The sequence below is a fragment of the Rhea americana genome, unplaced genomic scaffold, assembly GCF_003343005.1.
Source record: "Rhea americana isolate MKP2758 unplaced genomic scaffold, rheAme1 scaffold_7, whole genome shotgun sequence".
Taxonomy (NCBI): domain Eukaryota; kingdom Metazoa; phylum Chordata; class Aves; order Rheiformes; family Rheidae; genus Rhea; species Rhea americana.
The window spans coordinates 1,230,647-1,252,327 of NW_028186867.1; the positions used below are offsets into that span (position 1 = coordinate 1,230,647).

The 21,681-nt window shown below is 38.5% G+C and overlaps 1 protein-coding gene across 2 annotated transcripts in view; it reads left to right on the top strand.

Moving 5' to 3' along the window:
• Nucleotides 1–21,681, top strand: part of ARHGAP6 (Rho GTPase activating protein 6) — a 167,449-nt gene that overhangs the window by 97,827 nt on the left and 47,941 nt on the right. For both annotated transcript variants that reach the window (XM_085321476.1, XM_085321477.1), the window contains exon 2: nucleotides 4,542–4,701. In XM_085321476.1, the coding sequence (XP_085177602.1) occupies nucleotides 4,563–4,701 (139 nt within the window). In that variant the 5' untranslated portion in view covers nucleotides 4,542–4,562. The remainder of the gene's footprint in view (nucleotides 1–4,541; nucleotides 4,702–21,681) is intronic.

Below are 21,681 nucleotides of genomic sequence, written 5' to 3' on the forward strand. Positions count from 1 at the left end.
AGTAGATGGATACCTACATTTTGGATTCCTTGACGTATTTATCAGCCAGTTTCTGCATTGTATAAAGCACAAGGGAACAACCCTTTACTAAAAGACAAGTGAAAGACCTTCTATTGGAGCTTCAGGGGAAAGAGGTCAAATACACAAGAACAGCCTGCAMATGCCTGAAGAGTAACTAAAGCACATGATGTCGCGTAAGTCAGTACGTAGCATATATATTTATTTCAGAACCGCTGGACAGCAAATCCATAAAAGACGTTTGTTTGAAATATGTTAGTRAAACTGCAGTGTGCATCTTGCTTACGACCCTGGACAAGACATATGGGAAAAGTGGATGGATTTTTAAAAGGCTCAAAATGCAGTTAATCATGCATCTCCTTTGCTGAGTCATCTGCTCTGGTATTGCTTACCCAATAAGTGAGCTGCTCGGGTGCATGTAGGAAAAGTTTAGATGTTAGTGGGAGGGCCAGGGAGAAAAGGCAATTGAAGCTGGAGACTTCTGAGGGGAAAGAAGTGGCTGATTGGTAGGAGAAATGGGAGAAGGCTTTTAGCCTGCTTGCAACTTTGTGAAAGTCAATTGTAAAAGCACCTTTAGAAGTAGGTTGTGTCCTATCAGACTGATCATTTTAACCCTGGGCTATATTTCTGTTTATAGTCTTCTCTATATTTTYTTTTCCTTTTTGGTGATGAAGGAACCATTTGCAGACCATGTTCTAGCCAGTCCTACAATAATAGAGAAAAATCTGTCTATAAATGTCTGAACACAAATGGAGGACATGGACTGTAAAAAATAAGTTACCCTGACTACAAAGTCTTCTCTTAGGCTTCTCCAAGGAGCTATGTTAGGGCATTGGTTGAAGTAGACTCTGATAAAGTGTTCCTCCTCTTATGGATAGAAAAAATAGAAAATATTCTGCTTCTCTGACCTGCCTTTCCCTCCTTTGACTGCTCCATGCAATGCCAAATAGCTTTAGGCATATGTGACTGATGTAATTGCACTAGTACCTGTTGTCAAAGGGAGCTTGACTTTTCTGGACCTGTTCCAGGCCTGGTTGATTTTACAGTAATTTATAGGCCATACGTAAAATTCTCCAGTGTGCTGGAAAGAAGATAGGGTCTTTAATTTACTTCACATCACATGAACAAAGCATAGGAGTCTATGAATAGGTTAAAGTATAAAATACTGTGTTTTGGCTCATAGAAGACACTATGATATTTATTTGCCAAATAAAACAGATATTTTCAAGGCAAAATTTCTTGAGCCTCTCACTTCTTCAGCAGATTAGGAGGTCCCATTGGCCCTAGTGCKCGATCTTCCAAAAATATTTTAGTTAATTAGTAATGTGTTCCATTAGCATAGTAAAAACCTATGTTAATGTGACCTAGTAGAGATTTTATCAAACACATCAAGTGTAAAAGAGGAATGTTTTCTTTAATGCACAGAAACTGGACAGAATGATTCCAAGTTCTTTATCTTGACTTAACGATCTGTTGTACCGATTGAAGATATATGGCTTGCATTGTATCATTTTTTAGCCAAAGAGGGCTAACACAGTGAGTGCCATGAACATTTTGGAAGCTTGCAGGCCGTCAAAATAAAAATGCTCATGTTGAAAGGAACAGCCTTCACGATCGTGTTGGRGGCTTTTTTCTTTCACTTGGTTTTAAACCCTTGACCTCATGAAAAAAAAATGAGATGGGATGCTCCCATATGAAGGTAAAATTAGCCAGGGTAGGATTCCTGAGCCAGTGCCGAGTTGGCTGATTYGCTTGTATAAAGCAGCACAGCTCTGTGCAAAGAGGCTTACTTGGGTCCCAAAGGCAGGATAGTCACATCAACGCAGTGCTGTACTACAGCTAGCAAGGACCGTGTCTCAAGGTTAAACCCTTCTGGCTGGGCCCAGCAGTTCAGGTTCAGTATTGCAGTGATACGACTTACTACTTGCACTTAGAAAGCTAACTCAGGGACACAGCAGAGGCTGCAGAACTACCTCCCGAGGTAGACCTACCCTTTGTAATGTTTATCACCCAAAAAGCAATGACTCATATGTCCATGCAAAATTCCAGGTAAGCAATATTTATTTAACTTGTGATAATTCCTAAAAGTCCCAGATATCCCTTGGATTTTTTGCTCTACAGGAAACAGAATACATCCTAAAAAGCTTACAGTCTTAAGTACCTCTGTTACATCAGCATTTTCTAATGGATAGCCTTAATACTTCCGATTCCCGTTCCAAAATTAAGTGTCATGGTTAGAATTTTTTTATGTTGGACATACATCAGTGGTATTTTTATTTAGGAAAATATTCCTCTCAGAGAAATAGTTAAAAGTACTCCCAAATTCTATGATAGATCTGTATTTCAATCTCTTTTTTTACCAGTTTGGATATAGAACATTATGTACATTATATATCCATGAGGATGAATTGCATATGTCTATACTTGTAAAGTTTTTCTTTTTGCATGACTGGGGTTGGAAACATAGTTTCTTCGTATTCATTGTCTGATTGTGGATTCTGTTCTTGGTCACTTTTAACTATAAATGACAACAGCTTTTTTTTAAAAAAGAATGTAAACATTTCCTTCCAGTTTTACAGATGAGCATTATGTGAATCTTGCTGTTTTGATTTTGCTTGAGTAAAGCAAGCCAGCTTCCTTTGAGTAGCTTTGCAAACTTTTGGTTTGAAATTGCTAGATCCAGCTGGTCAACAATAACACAGTAAAAGTGCAGGAAGAGAGGAGCAGGCAAAAAAGGGACAATTTCCAGCAGTCAGATACTGGACTAGCCTCAAGTTTGCATATTTGGTCCTTACATATAGTACCGTAAAGAAACTGAACATAGTATTGTTATTCGTCAAATGTATAGGTATGCAATTGTACAGATTGAGGTAACAGCTTTCCTTACGATGGTTACCTAATGCCATATAAAAAGATTATTATGAAAAAAGCTTCTTGCTGATCTCCAATATAGTTCACACATCATAAGAAAAGCTCTTTAATGCGTAGTTCCTTTAAGCTATTTTGCAGTACAGTGCTGCGTATTTGTGAATGGTTTGTCCAGACGAATCGTTCACAAATATGCAGCACTGCATAGCAATATAGGTTATATATTTGTAGGTACACACACGCGCACGCATATGTGTGTGTGTGTGTGTGTGTGTATATATATATATATATACACACACATATGTACAGGTGTATATATATACCCATATGTATATTTATACAGGTTATATACATGTATATAGGCAAAATATCCTGAAGGCGTATGCACAAAGATGTTTACATCCAATGGTACGCATAGTTACTGAATAAAGTCAAAATTTACTTACCTTCATGTAAAGTATTTTAACAAATGTCTTTTGAAAAGGTTGAGGGACATCCTTTGACTATCGATGTGTATTCACAACACATGAATTGCAAGTAATTGGTGAAAAAATGAGAGTTCCCTGAAGGTATGGATGTTAAAATTCAAGCTAAAAATAGGCACAGTGAAAGTGAAATCTGTTAATTACTGTGTTGTGATGAATGGCAGGTTGTTGGATTTGTTTTTATACCTCGGTTGATGTAAATCAGTGTTACCTTTATTACACTTACACCAAACTGGCTTACAAGCTTGATGTTTATTTTTTAATATGGTTAGAATGAAAAAAAATCTTTCTTCCCCTGTAGTGCTAAAACGTGCTGCTTGGTGATGCTTCAGTGAATTCCAAAACTCTTGCTTGAAGCTAGTTATCAGCTTCTAAGCTTGTCTGTATGCTTCCACTTCTGTTTGACTGATGATTACTTCTCTCACCTGCACTAAGTAGTAGCTAAGATAGTAGCTTTTTATGTATGTTATCACAGATGGGAGGCAGAAGATCTACAGCTTTTGATTTGATTTCCAAACATAATTTGTACCTTCCAGAGGTGCAGCTCATTGCGTGTTGTTTTGCTGCATAAATTTTAACACGTACTTGATTACGGCTTTTCGAAAATGTGAAACATCTTGTCCTTTAGTCTGGTCTGAGCATGATAGCAGGGGATGTGTGAGCAAAGAGGAGAGGCTGTGCTTGTGTGCCCTGGGAAGAGCCCTGTGCAGTGGCACCAGTGCGTGGTGGGAGATAAGCTGCATGCCATCAAGGGGTCTGTAAAGTTGTCGGGGTCGAACTGATTATGCAAAGAAAGGAGTGAAATGACAATAAAGCACTGGGCAAAGAAACCAAACTAGGGGAAAAACAGAGAAGGGGTCCGCCCCCCCCCTTTTTGTGCTTTTTTGTGCTTTTTTGTGCTTTTGGTTGCTGGAATCCAAATATTTTTGCAACAACACTTGGTTAAATGTTTTCCGGCAGAAATGACTTTTTGTTTTGTATGTCTGTGCTCCTTTTAAGGAATGTTGGTCTTAGGAAAACAAAGAAATTTTGAAGGTTAGAGATGTCCAAGAAAGTGGCCTTTTAGAAAAAAAGGACCTGTGTTTTTCCTAGCAGTAAAAGAGATGGGTATGTTTATTAAACTGTGCATACCATATGATGCTTCATATTTTTCCATTTGATTTCCTGTAGGGTGATTTCACTTGGAACAGCATGTCAGGGCGCAGCGTTCGGCTGAAGTCAGTTCCTGTTCAAAGCCTCTCCGAGCTGGAGCGAGCCCGACTACAGGAAGTGGCTTTTTATCAGTTGCAGCAGGACTGTGACCTCAGCTGTCAGATTACTATCCCCAAAGGTAAGGGTCTGATAARCTGTTTCTGTTCAGTTCGCAAAGCCTCCTCTTGCTAAACCACTGCCTTCGTATCACAGTAATAAAGCGGAGAAGATTTACACTGCTTATTCCGCAGACATTATCATATATTTAATCTTTATTTAAACAGCATAACTGTAGAAATGACTAGTAATTTTGTTGGTCTTTCACTATTATGCCCATATTGAGCCACTTGGTGTGGGATCATTTGCTCAAGGACAGATACCTACTGTATAGATAACATCTAAGATCTGACCTGTTCATCCTAGGATTCCTTCRTACTCAGTTGAGAAAAAAGGCTTTCCTTGTACTTCCTGTCATCCAAAAGGATACATCTAAGTAGATCAGATAGAGCATGCCCCAGAAGTGGCTCTTTAGTTCTGTTGGCTCTAAAGCCAAGGAAGCCAAGCATCTAAAGCCAAGGAAGCCAGGCTCAGATAGGCAATGAAGACATCTGCATCAAATAAGATGAATCCTCTCCCAATTTTCCTGACCACAGTGGTGGTTATTTCCTAGAATATAGGTTAATTTTAGCATGTGACACTGAACACCTAAAGAACAAGACACTCACTGAAAAGGAAAAGCTTAGCTGTCAGGGTCCTGATGCTGGACAACTGCACAGAAACCTGTACTTAGGTTACTGTGGAAGAGGTCCAAACCTTACTGAAACTAACTGGAACGTTTCCATTACTTTTTGTAGACTGCAGATCAGGGCTAGCAAAGATAACTGTTGTGCTATGATACGATCATCTGCAAGTCTGTTTTTCCTGTGTGTCTTTCCAGTTGCTGTATACTTTTATATATGGAATAAGAGGAGGCCACTCGATTCTCACCTTTGGCTGTGACCAGAGGTATTGTGTGGCAGCACACGCACAGTAATGCCACAGGAACAATTTTTGAATGAATCAAAGTTAAGCAGAACAGAAGTTTCCGGTGTATGAAAATAATGAAGTGGAGAAGAACAAATGCAAGAGACATCAGCCTGGATATTCTTGAACTTCTTAAATCTGCAAAAACTCCCACCAAAAATAACAGAGTCCAACTTCCAATTACAGATGGCCAAACTTTGTATCAGTTTGTAGTGAGATGGATAGTCAGCTTCTCCACAACTCCTTTGATCCCTCAAAAAATACTCTATCAATATGACAACAATTTTACAGAACATTCAAATAAGAAATTAGATCACTAAGGACACTGTAGTATCTTTTGGCAACCCGAAATCCAGTGGGTGATGGATATATATATATATATATATATATATGTATGTATGTATGTATACATACATATATATATATTTATAGAGAGAGAGAGAGAGGAAACGCATCCAAGACAACAGAGTATGCATATTAATATTCAGGAACTTTGAGCTTTGGAGAATGAGCATTTGGTATTATTCRTATGTACTCCTCCCTGTTTCCTGATAGGAATGGCATACAAGACCAACTGTCTAGGAAAGCCAGGGTCTCTGCCCAGTCAGCCCAATCTTGCTCTGTAAGACCTTGTAGTAAAAAAGAGTCATAGGCTACTTAGCACAATGCCAGGGCCTCAGATGGGCACTGTTGCATCTTTCAGGTTCAAATCACACACAGGAACAGCTTTTATAGTCACAACGCATATATACATGTATAATGTGTAATTATATRTACACCGAGCTGAAAGTATCATTTAAAGTATCATTTCAAGCATAAGAATACTATAAATTTTGGAAAAGCATCTCATAATAAAAGGTACTTTCCTGAGTTCCTGTTTCAATTCTAGTTTTATTACTGACTCCATCATTACATGTATCTTTTGCTTCAGTTTAGACAAGGAATAAATTACTCTATTCTATCAAATTAGATTTATAAACAATATTATTGATAAGAGTCRAATTATCTCATATCTGCATACTTGCTCTGAAGAACTAATCATGAGTTTTTCTGTGTTTTAAGGTATGTAGGGTGAATGAATAGCAGCTGCAATCCAGTCTTAAGACACTGTAGTACCAGCTGTTGAAGTGAATGAAGGTAGCAGCCAGAACTGGAAATCATGTAGTATTTAACAGTCCATCCTGTTTCTAAATTTGGCACCAAAGAGATTGCAATATATATAAATAATAATCACTCTGTTGTTCCATCATCCTACATCTGTGCCTGTGCTTCAGTAGGAACATATGAATCTACTATATTCCTAAGTTATTACAGCTTAGTTTAGGCCCTTTGTAGAGACATTTCAAAAGTATAGGCCATGTTCCTATTTCTCTTCAATACWGGGAATGCAGAATTATGATAAGAGGCTACAGGCAGCCATCCCAGTTGATTTCCTAACATCATTGGACTGCATAAATGTTTTAGCAGTGTGAAACTGGCTCAGGCACTCTGGGCATGCAGGAACATAAATAGCATAAAACTAAATCACAGCCATTTTTGCCTCAAGTTAAGAACAGACTAAAAGTTGTTAAGTATTCTCAGGAAAAAAGGGTGAATTGTGTTGGGCCAAATTCCCAGAAGAGCTAGCACTATATATTTGGCAGAGCTGGAGGAGCTCTCTAGAGCTGGAGAGGTACAAAGATATGCTGTACAGCTCTCTTCCACCTCGGAGAATGTAGCAGAAAATTATTCGGGAGCAGTTTAGTGGGATAAYCTATGCCTTAGAAAATACAGACTGCTGTTTCAAAATTTCACGTGCTTTGTGGTTCCTTGATTGTTCTTCCAAACTTGCAAATGAATGTCATCCGAGCTTGCTTATGCCTGCTGGGCATTTGCTTCCTGTAGGTGACTGAGTAGTAATTACATTTACCAGCACACACAAGCACTGTGCAGGTGAAGATYCCTTGTTCTTAGGTAACCAGTGTTTGCACCAAACCCACTTGCCTGGGAGTTAGGACAGAGCACAGCAGCATCTGCTGCATCTCTGCAGCAGTTCGGGGCCTCTCTGATAAAGTTGCAGTTCTCCCGTGCTCGTGAGCCTCCTTTGCTGCAGCCAGCGTGGTTGGCACTCGTGGGGCACAGCCAGCCRCTCCGGGAGGGATGTGCAGGTTGTCACACCTCGGATATAATCCCTTCCTGCCACTTCTGCTGCAGCCAGGAGCCTTTAATGATGCACGTCACGACCATCTATACGTTAAAYGTCCTGAGGTCAGAGGCAGAGGACACCTCTTCCCATAGAAATTTATAGGCATGTCATTTTAAATATCTTTAGCTCGCACTTCAGTAGGTGATTAAAATGAATTGAAAATAGTCAAGAATCATTATCTTGATGTAGACAAGTATTTAGATCTCTAGCAGAGAGACACTTTGAGTTTGTTCCTTTGTTTTCTTGATTTCTATCAGCGCCATATCTTTCTCTCGTACTCTGTAATCAACATCTGTCCTGGCTCCCCTGTCACTCCCCCATCTGCCACCAATAACTATACCTAATATTGTTTATATTCTTTCTTGGGTAACTTATTAAGTTGCAAGAAGCTATTATTTCCAAGCAAAGGATTACACAGTTTCTCTACTGCTACAGTTATTTAGCAGATTTTTAATTAGTCACCTGATGTTCTGAATGGAACAACAGTACAATTCTGGTGCAACTTCTTTACAGTTCCTGTTTAGAATATACTCTATTTTTCTCATTTCGAGAAAGTCAAGTCTTCTYTTTGTAACAGCAAAAAGAAAACAGTGATGAAATTCAAGTCAGATGTGCTTGCATCTTTGTAGCTTTCAAATTATGCATGCCCTTTTGGGTAAATATTGAGAAAAATGAGCCTTCGTAAGAAGGTTGGTAACTCAAGTGAGATGGCTCTCTCAAAGCTGGTGTCAAAGAGGAGAGGCACTCTTCCTTCCCCTGTGCTCCTAGTTTCCAGATATCTCTTGAGCAGAGGAGGTACTGGAGCAGGTTTGTTTGGAGCGCTCTCCTCAATAGCTTGCAGTTTTAACTGTCCTCCGTTCACAGCAAAGTGYGCATGGTACTGTTGCACTCCCCTAAACTGCAAAGAGCCTGGAAGTCTATGTTGGGGAGCTCTGGTAGGCGCCACTAGGGCCTTAACAATTAAGAAAAAGCAAGGAATTAGGGCTCAAAACCCTAACTCAAGCCCTCAAGTGTCTGGCTTCGTTTTCATTTACACTGCGAACATATCTGTAGGGACTTGAACAGGATTTGGGAACCTAGGGTTGCTGCTGCAGTTTTCACATCTCTCTAGTAAGGAAGAGACCTTGGCTGCTTATGTTGTCAACTCCTGTCTTMTAGCTCTACAGCAGTGCACGAGAGGAATTGTGGAGGGAAGGAATAAATGAGGAAGAAAGACGTGCTCACTACTAATTCTGAATACTCCTTGGATAGTTGTGCGTTAACCAATGTGATATGTAAATATAAATCACTGAGCTACTTTTTGTAGTCACTACTTAAGAAGATAAACAAGGGAGAGATACATGGATAATTAGGAAGTAATGAAGCTTGTACAAATAGAGCTGCAGAAAAAGAAGCCAAAGGCATCATAGGAAACTAAATACTATCTACAAACTGTTGCATATACATGACCTGTATTCTGAGGCATCTAAGGCACTGATTTGTGCCTGTCAATGAGAGAGCGGGGGAGAGAGAGAGAGAGAGAGAGGGAGAGAGAGAGTTTTTTGGAAAAATTGGGAGAATATCTATTAAAAAAGTGGAAAAAAAATATGTAGGTAGTACCAGTGTTCAGGCAAGTAGATATACCTGAATTTCTGTAGAAAGTTTGACCATCCCATGAAAGCCCATCAAATAGTATTTTAAATTGATTTAGAGGTGACTGAGACTGTCAGCTCATAAGACAGAAGAATGATCAAATGCCTGTAAACAATGCTTCATGTTGAAAGGCAGTGCATCTGGATGAAAATAAGGGTCAAACTGGATCCTCAGTTAATATTTAAAAATTTTTTATTTTGTCCATTTGCTTTTTTCATGTTTGTCCTAGTAAATTGTAAAGACAGAATGACTTCACCTGGATTTCTCATTTTCTAATTTACCRTTTCTTTGAGAGCTTATGTTTTGGAAGAGAACAGTGCTGGGCCTGGGATGCAGGAACAGTGAGTAGGATGTGTGCGCAGTTAGGGCCTAGTTCTGTGAAGCGCTGTGTCCCCTGGGTTGCCAACTAACCAACCCTTCCTGACTTCTGTGGAAGAGAAGTTGCTCTGTCAAAATTAAAATGATGCAATAACCACTGTCTGCTGAGTCCAGCCAGCTCAGCTACTACTCTCTGTTGGGTCAAGTCCTGCCTTTTCATCTATGTTTTGCCTTCTCCTGATGGTGTTGCTCGTGCTGGCTACCTCAGTGCTGAGGAACTTCTCTTGATCTCAGTAGAGCAGAAGTATAAGAACAATGCGTGTTTCCTCATGCACCTTTCTACCTGTACCAGGTCAGATGCAAATTTGGCTAGGATCTCCAGTGACTTAGAAACAGCATTTTAGTTTCTGATCTATTGCTGATTTGGTAACAAGTTTTTTATTTCTGAGACAATCGATCTACCTCTTTGGGAAGAAATGGCCACTTTCAAATCACAAAGCACAAATTGTTGTTGATAYATGGTATGTTTCCTTATGTGTCACTGTTTTCTTCATAGGACCAACAAAGAATATTGTGATAAGGAGTTGATGTTTTCACAAGAATAAATCTCTTGTAATTCCCAAAATTATTAAATTATGTTTCTTATTGGTAATACTGTCATATGCTGTAGCCACCTGGGCAACATTACAGCACAGTAAACATCTCGGTATAATTAGACAAATTGTATTATTACTATAATAATGATCTAGCGGACTACATTGTCCTGGGATGTGAAAGAAGCATGTGCTCTTATCACACCAAGCATTTTCTCCAAAACTCTGGGGAAGGACTGTGGCTGACAGAGAACTGAAACTGTTATAAGCACATAGGAGTCTTGTGTACTGGGAACTTCCCCCAGGGAATTTCCTTCTTCTTTCCTCCTCCATGGGCCCAATACAGAGAGGTTTACTAATGTAGAAGAACCAGTTCCTGGAATTGGGGCTGGTAAAGCAATTTAGTAAGGCCCATTGTCTGCTTAAGACTCTGCATGTAACATTTTTCCACTGCATTTTTTTTTGAAGAGATATGGAAGAATGTTGGGGGGATTTCTAGACGACAGCCTTCTCTCTATTTCTACTCATGTCTGTTTAATACCTGTTTAAAGCCAGGGTGTCACCAATAATGCTCACTACCAAAGCGCTGCGCAAGATTACTTGTAGAAATCGTTCCATGTGTTACTACCCAGCCTTAGCTGCAAAGCTGGGGTTGGGTCAGAGCATGGGCAAACATCCCTTGGGAAGAGGAGGAAAAGACGTCTCTGCTGAGGAGGAAAGGGATTTTAATAGATGTCAGGAAAATGAGTAGGAAAGAAAGCTTTATTTTTTACAGGATATATTGTTTTAGCCTGGTAAGAGGTATTTACATTTGCATTACATTAAAGCATAATATGTGTTACCACTTGTGATTATTGCTTATTTTGTTCTTTGTAGATAGATGATCATTTGTTGTAGGTTTATGCACTGCCTCCCACTTTGGGAAGAAAGACTGCCCACCTCGTGATCTCAACTACTGTAATAAGAAAAAAATAGTAGGCAAGTATTCATTTCGGTAGGTAGCAGTTCTTTTTCTGCACTGATTGTGCAGGGGTTCAAGCATTGTAACCAGGAGTACACAGAACCAGCTACTCCCTGTCTCCTCTGCCACTCTCTTTTTTGGGGGGCAGGTGATGTCTGTTTTGTTAGACTAAAATGGTGCTTCTGAGAGTTACCAGGCCAGATTAGCAAGATGTTGTAAGGGCATATGCATTGCCAGTCCCATACTGTACAGCTCGGTCTGGTGCATTTCACAGACTCAAAACTGACCGTAGGCATCAAAAGGAGAAAACAAGCAGACAAAAGCTCCTGTCAGCTTCTGTGTTAGCTTTGCTTATGTTTTGTTTTGACAGGCTTGGTGCAACCTATGTTTATTCGTTAAGACATCAAAAAAAAAAAAAAAAAAAAATGGAACCTTTTTCTTTTTTGTCAGCCTAGAAATTATTGTTCTAAATATGTAAAATATGTAGCTGACATTATACCTCCTTATATGAAATTACCTGGAGAGAAGAAATGCCGTTCTTGGACTGATAATAAAACATAAGAAGMTATTTCAGGAGAAATGGCAGTCAACAGGATGATCAAGCACTCATATCTATGGCAATAGTGGCCTAGTTGATATGGTCATTGCCCTTCAATTCCATCAAACAAAACAAACAAACAAACAAAAAAAAMCTGCCCACCTCCTAATCTTAGGAGATCCCTGTCCCTGCCCCACTGATCTGTGAGTTGAAATGTCCCCCAAATCCCATGTGTTGAAAGAGTGGCGTATTTTATAGCTATGTTTAATCTTAGTTTTGCAGCAGTTTAATAGGGACTTGTGGATCAATCAACTTAAGGTAGCGTCACCTTCAGAGTTTATGAGGTCTCCTGATATTCTAATGTTCATCCTTAAGTGGATGGCACCTTTCAAGTGACCCGTAAAGATGGGAAAAGAGAAGATGCTGAAAGGACTTAGAAGGACCAGAACTGAGAAAAGGTTCTTGTGATGAAGAAGGTTGTGGGATTACTCAGTTATGAGACTCTGAGGTAGAGGAAAGTGCCTACTTAAAAAGGGGGGGTTCTACAACAAAGGAGAAGAGGTGAAAAGTTAAGGTGGATTCTTCTAATTAAAGATAGGAAATGTTAATTTAACCTGGATGAGGTAGAATTTGAGTCAGCAGAGGGACTCTAGGTTTGACACAGAATCTCTCTATTTCTCTTATTGGACATTTTTACTTAGAAGTTTCTAAATTACTTCAGGCCAAAATTTGAGATRTGGGAGTGTCAACTAAATAGTGTTTCTTTGTGTGTGTACTACCTCAGATTCAAAAGCTTATATTCAGTCAATTTGAAGTTGTAATAATAGTTAAGAACTTCAGGAGTATGTTTTTGTTTTTCATATGTCATTCCTTTCTTATAAGCAATAATAATTAATCCCTGTATCAACCCATGTTTCAGTAGAGTACTGCAGGATGCTTCAAACTTCCTTTTTCATAGGAAAAGTACTAGCACTAGACTTCAGACCTATATCTTCAAACTGACTTGCTGAAATATCTAGGTTCCACTCTCATCTCCCAAATACGAGATTGATATAAGCAAGTTTGAACTTTGAGGTTACATGTTGGTGCAGGATTGTTAACAGATCAGATGCCACAGATTGCAACAGATGCAATAGGTTGGGCTAAAGCCAGAACGTCCATCTCTGTGATGAATTGTCTTGCTTTTGTTGGCTCGGGTCACAGCCTTAATGTTACGTTGATACAGTGTTTTTGTTTTAACATGTACCACATTCCAGAGTGTATTTACCTTGTAGTACTAGTACTACATAAACCCAGAAGTACGAAGTTAGTGTATTTGAATGTTCCTCAGATGTTCTGAAGCAAAGATGCAAGGGTGAGCCACARAAATGTCTTTGCTTTCCACTGATGATACTGATGATAAACATGTTATCCAGCTATTTTAACAAGTGTACCAGATGTAGTAAAAGAGATGAATTGCCTTTACTGAGAAGACTGTTTACTGTATTGATGCCACCTATGACAAGAGTGTATATCCACACAACTAGTTATTGTTAGCAGCAACCAGGTCATACGCCGTTGTTTCAGTAATCACAGCAGATGTTTGACTTTCTGCCTGAGCTTTTGTCTGAACTGTATTAAGACATACGGGGAGAAAGAACGTAATTTTAGTGTTTGACTAGTGTCTACCAAATTTAGTTCTCAGATCTCTCGGTTAGTTAAAATTACAGTGAATATGATCTAATCTTGAGCTGGGAGACCTAAATACAATCCTAATCATTTCTAGAAAGGATATAGTTTATCCTGCTTTTGTGTGTGCTGGTGCACATTTTCATATGCAARTTTTATAGCTAATTTTGTCAGATGWGCAGATGTGTGAAGCTGCACATCTGCTCATGTGAAATAAATAATAGTCTGCTATAAAATTTCCTTAAGTAAGTTAAATTTGAAGGTGCAACACTTCATAAGTATATAATTTAAGAAATTTTGAAACTGAACAAAACATATATGGTTGRGTTTTCTGATTTTTTATTGTTCATTGGTGCACTTTGTCCCCAGTATGTTCCTGTTAAGCTCTGAATAAAAATGGGAATTCAGAATTGTGTGTTCTCTACTTCTTGTTTATTTTGGCAGAGAGTGGATTTTTGGGTCTGTTTTCTGTTTACATTACTCGTCATTGTATTTCATTACCCATTTTCCTTAACACTGAGAGTGACTATGATTTTTATCTGGACTTGTATTTTTGTAAGGGCTCCAAGCTGGTCATTGTGTTTAATCACTGACCATGTAATACACTTTTTAGACTTTATAACAGTGGAAAGCATCTAAGTAAACTGTATCCTATACTTTGTGGGGCTATGAGATTAACTGGAGGCTTTTGTATTGGCATACACTATATCTTTTAAGTGCAGTGGCGTATTACCACTCTTCTTAAAGGCAACATCTGACAATTCTTCCCATGTAGAAGAGTCTCCAACATGATCCTATGAGTCCATGGTTTGTTTGTAAAGTTTTCTTTTAATACAGCTGTGTTCATGAAGGTTATATTAGAGACAAGCAAGGCTAAATTTTGCTTCTTTAACTATATTAATAATTCTTGGATCTGCTCTGTTGATGTCAGGCTTGCTAGGAGAGCTTAGTGAAAACCGTGTATCTTGCTGAATTTTAGATGGAGGCTTTTTTTTTTTCAAAATCCCAAATTTCCATATAAATATATAAATTTTATGGGGATTTTTCCCCCTGAGAAAATAAAAACAGTATCTCTCAGTATGAAAAGAGAAAACAAAATGGATTTAAAGTTTTAAGCTGAGAGAAGCCCCAGCTGCAGAGTAAAGATGGTTAGAGTACTGTGTCACAGGCTGCTGCATATGAGTTTGTCAAAGTGTCAGTAACAGGAGCTTTTCCAGGCAGGGAGATAAGCAAGCCAAGAATTTCAATTTTTTTTYTCCCTAGGCAGAAATTTTCAGAATTTCTTGTTGTGAATTTTTTTTCAGATTTGACTTTTAGCCATAATTGAGACAAGAAAAAAAATTGAAATAAATGAAGCTTACAAGAATATATTTTTTTTAACTGTAGAACAGGGGAAGTAATAAATTATCTTCACTGAGTTAGGAAAGTTTTTAGTGATCTGTTCCACTCTAATCTTTGCTTTTAGTCAACTGTTACTAAAGACACTGTGTAATGCACATCAGATTGACTTCCAAGATTTTGTGGTATCACATAGTAGGTTTTACATGTCTGTTTATACTGCGAATACTTTATTCAGCATGTTTATTCCATCAGTTAGTGACAGGCTAATGGTTTTAAAAGCAAATGTTTCTGTACTCTGTACCAATAAAAAAAGTTTGCCTTTTCAATTTTGGTATATACCTAGAAGCATCATACATTTTGTTCAGTGCTATACAAATACAGAAAGGAAATACAAATGCTAGGCTCTTTGGTGAAATCTGTGGCACTGTTAATGTGAGCATGAAACAGTTAGCATATATTGCAACAGAGTTAGTATCTTTAAAAGAGATATTTGTCTTACTTCCAAGAATCTACCTGTGGTGTGGATATGTTTATGTGAAGTTGGAGAAAGAGGATGGAAACTGAGGGAACACTTTGCTTTGTTGAGCTCAATGAGCAGAAGTATCCCTGTCTTTCAGTGGGTATTGCAAGAGGCAGAAGGATCTTGCTGAAGCTCCAGAGATAGATAAGGAAGTATTATGATCCACAGTTCCATGTACAAATGTCCTAAAACATAATTCTCTGGGACTGAATGATTATTAGGGCACAGTAACTCTAGGGGATTGTGTTGCTCATTTAGATACTGATTTTTGTGGAGTTAGGATCGTTTTATGCAAATCGCACTGTTAAGCGATTGCCGTGTACATTTGTAAGTGATTGCTGTATACATTTGTGTACATTTGATGTGAAGTCCCATTGGATTTAGAAATTAGTTGTGAAATGTCCTTTCCAAAATAATTTCCTTGATGGTACACTTGAAATAGCTATGGCCTATAAATTCATATAAATACATTAAATGTTTTATCTATATTATTATGCTACGTGAAAATCTCAGCTTTCGTTTTAAAATGTTACTCATGGATAAATAGAGAAGCTCAAACATACATTCTGAGTAAACTAGTTTCAGGAATGAGAAGGTATATAAAAAGTAGACTGTACACACAGTGTTTTGCAAAATCAGATGGATTTGATTCTTTTTGTTTTTTAAGCCTGTGTTCTACCAAATACAATGTATTTAGTACTTAATGTAGTCCTGATCCTGAAAATAGTTGTGCTTCTGAACACTTGATTAGGCTGTCCTGCGTTTTGCAAGTAATCCATATATGTATATGGTGATTCTTTAGTGACTTAAGATTTTGTTCTTTATTACTACTCATTATGATTTATTACAATTTATCTTCAAAACCAAAGAATAAAATGCTGGCATTACAGCCTACTGGTTTTCATGTTCTGCTTGACTTTGCCTGAAGACTGCTTTAATGTGTATTTTCTGCTGCTAAAAATCTTAAAATTTCAGTTGAAAAACAGATTTATTTCTCTTCTGCATGTTGCTTCTTTCAAAAGTGCATTGGGGAAGTATTCCTGATGAGGATTTCTACTTAGGTAGAAGGGTAAGTTTCTAAATTTTCGACTGTGTGGTTTTGGTGCAGTTTTAGTTGCTGCCAGCAGTCTAAATTCAGTCACTGAGTACTGATTAGGAAAGATAAGATGACTACAGATAGATTTATTTCATCAGAGGTGTTGTACAGTGTGTATCCTTGTATTTTTTCCTTTCTTTTATCAGCCTTTACACTGTAAGGATGCTTTCAGCATTATCAGTGTAGTAGGAAMTGAGCACTGACTGAATTGTCGTAGATTCTAAATAGCATTTGTTTTTCAGGCTTTTACACTGAAAAGGCTACCCAGAGATTTAAGGGAGAACTAAAATCCTGTACCAAAAGATTTAAAGAATGGGTTAGACAAATGTCTGTCTCTGGTAGTCAAAGAATATTTGACTCTGTTTCTCTGCAGGAATTTGGTCTAAGTCATCTCTGCACATCTCCTCGTACCTTTTATCCATATAGTTTATCATTTTTCAACATCTATTTCTGTTTATTAATAAAAAGCATGCAAGCATGGTGATGGATGCTACCTATACAGAGGGCAATTAATGATTAGAATGAGACATTGTTAGAAAAAAGATATACTGGCATTTTTTTTTCAAAGAAATAATGTCTAAATTATTGGAGAGACAAACTTGTCCCCTGAAAGACTTTCTGCAGCTTGAGTCCACATCCTTACACTAAAGGCGACTCTCTCCTTTCAGTTATTCGTCAAGGCTCTGAGCACTGTGGAAGAATACTGTACCCTGGGTTTATTAGTGCTGGAGGGAGGAGACCAAGTTATGAAGGCTGGCTTATTTTCTTGCACAGCTCCCTCTCTGAGGAGAAATTTCAAGTAGAGGAATGTATGAAGGGGTCATAACAGCACCACGATGGTCAGGTGATAGTATGGGATGCCTGAAACCATTGATCTCTGAAATAGTTGACCATGACCATGACCACTGACAGGTCCTCTGACATTTGGCGAATTCCCTGTTCATTTGAAGAGCTCAAGCCGTGCTCATGCAGAGCGATCCGGGGCAAATGCTTCAGGCAGATTATAAAGCAACTTGGCTGCTGCTTGACCCACCAGTATGTGTATACAAGCCAGCTTACCAGTACATAGAAAATGTAATGCCAACTGAAGACTGGTCTGCCTCTAGCCTGCCCAGTACTCTGGGAAGTAAAAGTAAGTTTCCTTCTGATCAAATCAAGAGTCACCTTGACTAGGAATGGCATGAAAATATTTTTTATTCTTGTATTTGTAAAATCGCTTTTTATTTAGTCAGGAGACAATTTTTCCCCTCCGTGGGTTTAAGGAAGTTATTGAGCTATAATCTGTATTTGTATTACCTCAACTACTGTATCAATGCTCCTGGTTTATTTTTTGTAGAGCTATAATATTTTCTTTTACTGTAGTTTGTTCTGATATAGTACTGCAGACCATTTCCGACCTATTTTACCAACAGGTACGGAAGTTCTCCAAGCAGGGAATGTTGTTGTCTTTCTCAAAGCATTTAAAATTCTGCCCACCATCATGGTTTCCAGGTGGCCTTCATGAAGAATCAATGGTAGCAGCAAACTCCCTGGTGTGCCGTATTCTGTCTATAATAGGAATTTCTTCTGAGTTTAGGGAAATTCCRGCCACACTAGGAGCACTGCTGCGATCTACACTGTACCTATGTTTTATTCATCTTTCACCTGCTACTTCACGTTGCTGGTTCATAAATCACATCTTTAGTCTGACTGCAGTCAGTATTGCCCTAAGCTATGGAAAGAGTGGTTCCCTTTTACTTCAGTATGCCTGGAGAAATTTTTTTGCTTCCAATACCATTGCAAGGCAGTATGCTTCATGAAAGATCCTCCCTGGAAAAAAATGGGTAGCGAATTGCTCTTTGGCCACTCTGTCATTTTTTAGATAGAAACAGGATATGGGACTTAAGTATGTATGACACAGTTAATCTTCAGCAAATGTAGCCTGCTGAAGCAAGCAGAGTGACTCTCTGCCTGTGCACAGGGAATTCAAACCTGGTTTCCTGCTTCTTTTCTCTCTTTCTCTGAATCCACCTGCTTTTTGTTAGCCCCTGCTGACAACCATAGAAGGGCGTGCAAGGGCGTTTGGTCCTTCCTTTGTAATCCTCTAAAGGCTGCCAGGTAGCTTTGCATGTTTGTTTGAGCAAGATATTTCCGTTGTCCCTTCTATGTATGGCTGCAGCAGTTTCCCTCRTGCTTGCATAGAAAAAGATCTAAGCAGCTGCTTATTGCGATGTCAAAGTGAGGTTCTTTCCCTAGGGCCAGCTAAAATTGTGGCAAATACCATTAAGCACCAAAAGTTTATTAGTTTTTTTTAACTTTAACTATCTTTAAATAGTTTAATGCTGTGCTTTTTAGTTTCCTCTGTAAAGCCTAGTGAGTATCTTATTCCTCAGAGTTCATGTAATACTCTCAGACATTTTTAGTTTATTGGTGAATAAGAAGGTATTTAAAGGATGTAAAACTGTACATTTTTCCACATCAGTAATGCAGAAACAGCTGAAAATATTTTCTTTAAACTTTCCAAACAAAATCATCTCTGGTCGGAGACCAAATACAGAAAGGTCAAGGAATACATGAAAAAAAAATAAAATAAAAACAGAAAGTAGGGAATGAAAGTTGAGCCTAAATCTCAATTTTGGTGTGGTCATTTGAAATTCTGAGATAATTGARTATTCTGACTCAATTTCAGGGATATTAATACGCAGCATGAACAAATTGAAAGCAGGCATGCTTTTTGTGCTCTTTTTAGAGTTGCTTTTGGTATAGCTCTGTTCATGTTCATCTATTAAACCTGCAGCCTTCTGGACTGTGGAAGTACAGTAGCTTGGGGTGGCACTGGGAAGGAGTCTCCTCCTTAGCCCCTCTGCTTGCACAGATGAGCTGTGCAGAAAGGTGGCAGGACCTGAAGGCTGTGAATTCTGCAGTTATGATTCAGGTCCAGTTCCTGAAATCCTTATCCYCTAGGGACTAGTTTGACTCTCACAGTTAAATTACATTGCATATGCGTTTACCCACCAGTTAACAATATGTCCCTCGTACTGACAAGCACAGGGGAACATATTTCAAAATACAAAAGGGGTTATTTTTAATAGCATATATACTTGGAGATTGTTTAAAACCTTACAGTACACATGGGAAGGTGTAGACAAATAGAGTTGAAATGTCATAATTTGTTACGATTCCTCTGTCCTCAGAAACTAAGTAGTATTTGCTATCTGAATTAGAGCACTGCCCGAAGTCAGCTTTCTATAGGGGGAAGGAATTCATACCTATTTCATTCGACTTATAGAATATATCTATGTCCCACTCTTATGCTACACATAACTTTTTTTCTTCAACAAGTTAGGACATGAACTCTTCCTGATAGAAATAGACTTGAAAATGGAGTTCAATAGAAACGGTGCATTTTTCATTTTAGATTTGATTCTAATTTAGAACTACACATTTTAGATGTGTTTTCCCAAAAAGCAGGACAGTCTACTGATACTATGCTCAGCTGGTGTAAAGTAATATGTCACCTTTGCCTTTAATGTAGCCATGAAGCATCAAAAATCTATTAATGCTTGACAACCAAGCTATGGAGTAATTTCTCTTTTTTTTATTTGCATCAATTATTTGTAAACTGCTGTTTGTTTGATAAAATTCCAATTCTGGTAGGGGGCAGCTTTCTTTGGAGGTAGGTCAGAATTCCAGCAGTTCTGCATTCTAGGCTAGTTCCAAGGCAACTTACGAATATTTTCTAAATAAATAATTTCATTGATATATCATTATGGCTGAATCCTTAGCATTACACAGTAAAGAAGCAAGCTGTTTGTAATGCAAAGCTTAAGCTTCCAGCAGCAGCATCACCTAAACCTGCATGTTTGTGCTTTGGAACTCCTTTGGTTTATTTTACCAGTTARTAATACAATAAATAGGCCAAAGCAATTGAAACCTACATCCCATAACAACAGGTTGCAGAACAGTCTTATAGGATGGGGAAGAAGAGAAAAAGAAGGCACTTTTGTCCCTCTGATGTGATGAGGTTTGCATCTGTCCTTATCAGTGTTGCTTGTTTCTTCTGCCTTCACACATCCATCAGGAACTTGGTGGCACTGGAAAGGCTCAAGCTTGTTTGCTGTCRTAAATGGCCAGAGAAACGCTGTAGTAGACGGGCAGGTATGAAGGGAGCTGACGGAGTAGCTCAGCGTTGTCCTTTGCCAGCAGCTTGGGCCACGTGCGGAAGCAAGCAGATGTGAGCCTGCTAATATGGCCTGTCTTATTTTAGCTGCAGGTTAACAAGTGCAAAGGAGTGCTAATCTAAAACCAAGTGCAATTAGAGAGCAGCAAGGARATGCAGAGTGAGAACTGCAGTAGAGAGAGAGCCCTGGAGTTGTGAAGCTGTATAATAATCTGTATTGCTAGAAAGTGTGTGTTGTTAAAGGGAGAAAGAGAAGGATGGGAAATACCTGTGAGCTCAGCTTTTGCATTTTCGTATTGCGTTATRTGTCAAAAACTTTTGCTTCTGGTTCTCTAATTGAAAATGTTTACCTTCCATCTGTGCTGCAGCTGGCTGGGCTGGAAAGTTACTGCATGGGGACAGTGCGTTTCAACACCCAARTTAATCTAAATAAATATTTCAAGACAGACATTTATAGTCACAAAATGATGAAGTGAAACCAGCATCCTCTTATTCAAAAGATCAGCTCCRAGTGCACATTCAGAAGCAAGTTTGCTTTGTATGGTGACCAGAAGTGTCTGCAAGCACAAACGGTGCATCMGTGAAAGAATAAAGCACAATCTGTTCTTCACTGGGCTCTGTCTGCCGAGCTCAGCGGTATTTTCGGATTGCAGAGTCCTTATTAGTTGAAATGTTGCTCAGGCAAGAGAGAGTAGAGCTGGGCTTGGGGTTCCCAGGCTGATTCCAAGGCTGGCACTTTGAAAATGAATCATTCCTAGTGAGTGAAGTKAACAGAGAAGTCTGCAAGGCAGATCAGACTTGGTGCATTGGATGYCACTGAAAGTAATTTTCAAGATAGAATTGACTGCACTTCTAAAAAATAYATCCTAATTTTACTTGTTTTTTCTTTGCATTTAATTGTATCCAGTTATTAGCACCCCATCAAATGAAAATGGTCRTGAATACAACTACTACAAAGTACTTTAGAAATCTCAAATAGCCTTCAATATCAGGATTATCATCTGTTTCTGTTTTGATGAAAGAGCTATGAGTGTGATATTCATCTCTTACATAACTCCTCTCATTATTCTGTGTGAAAATAACTC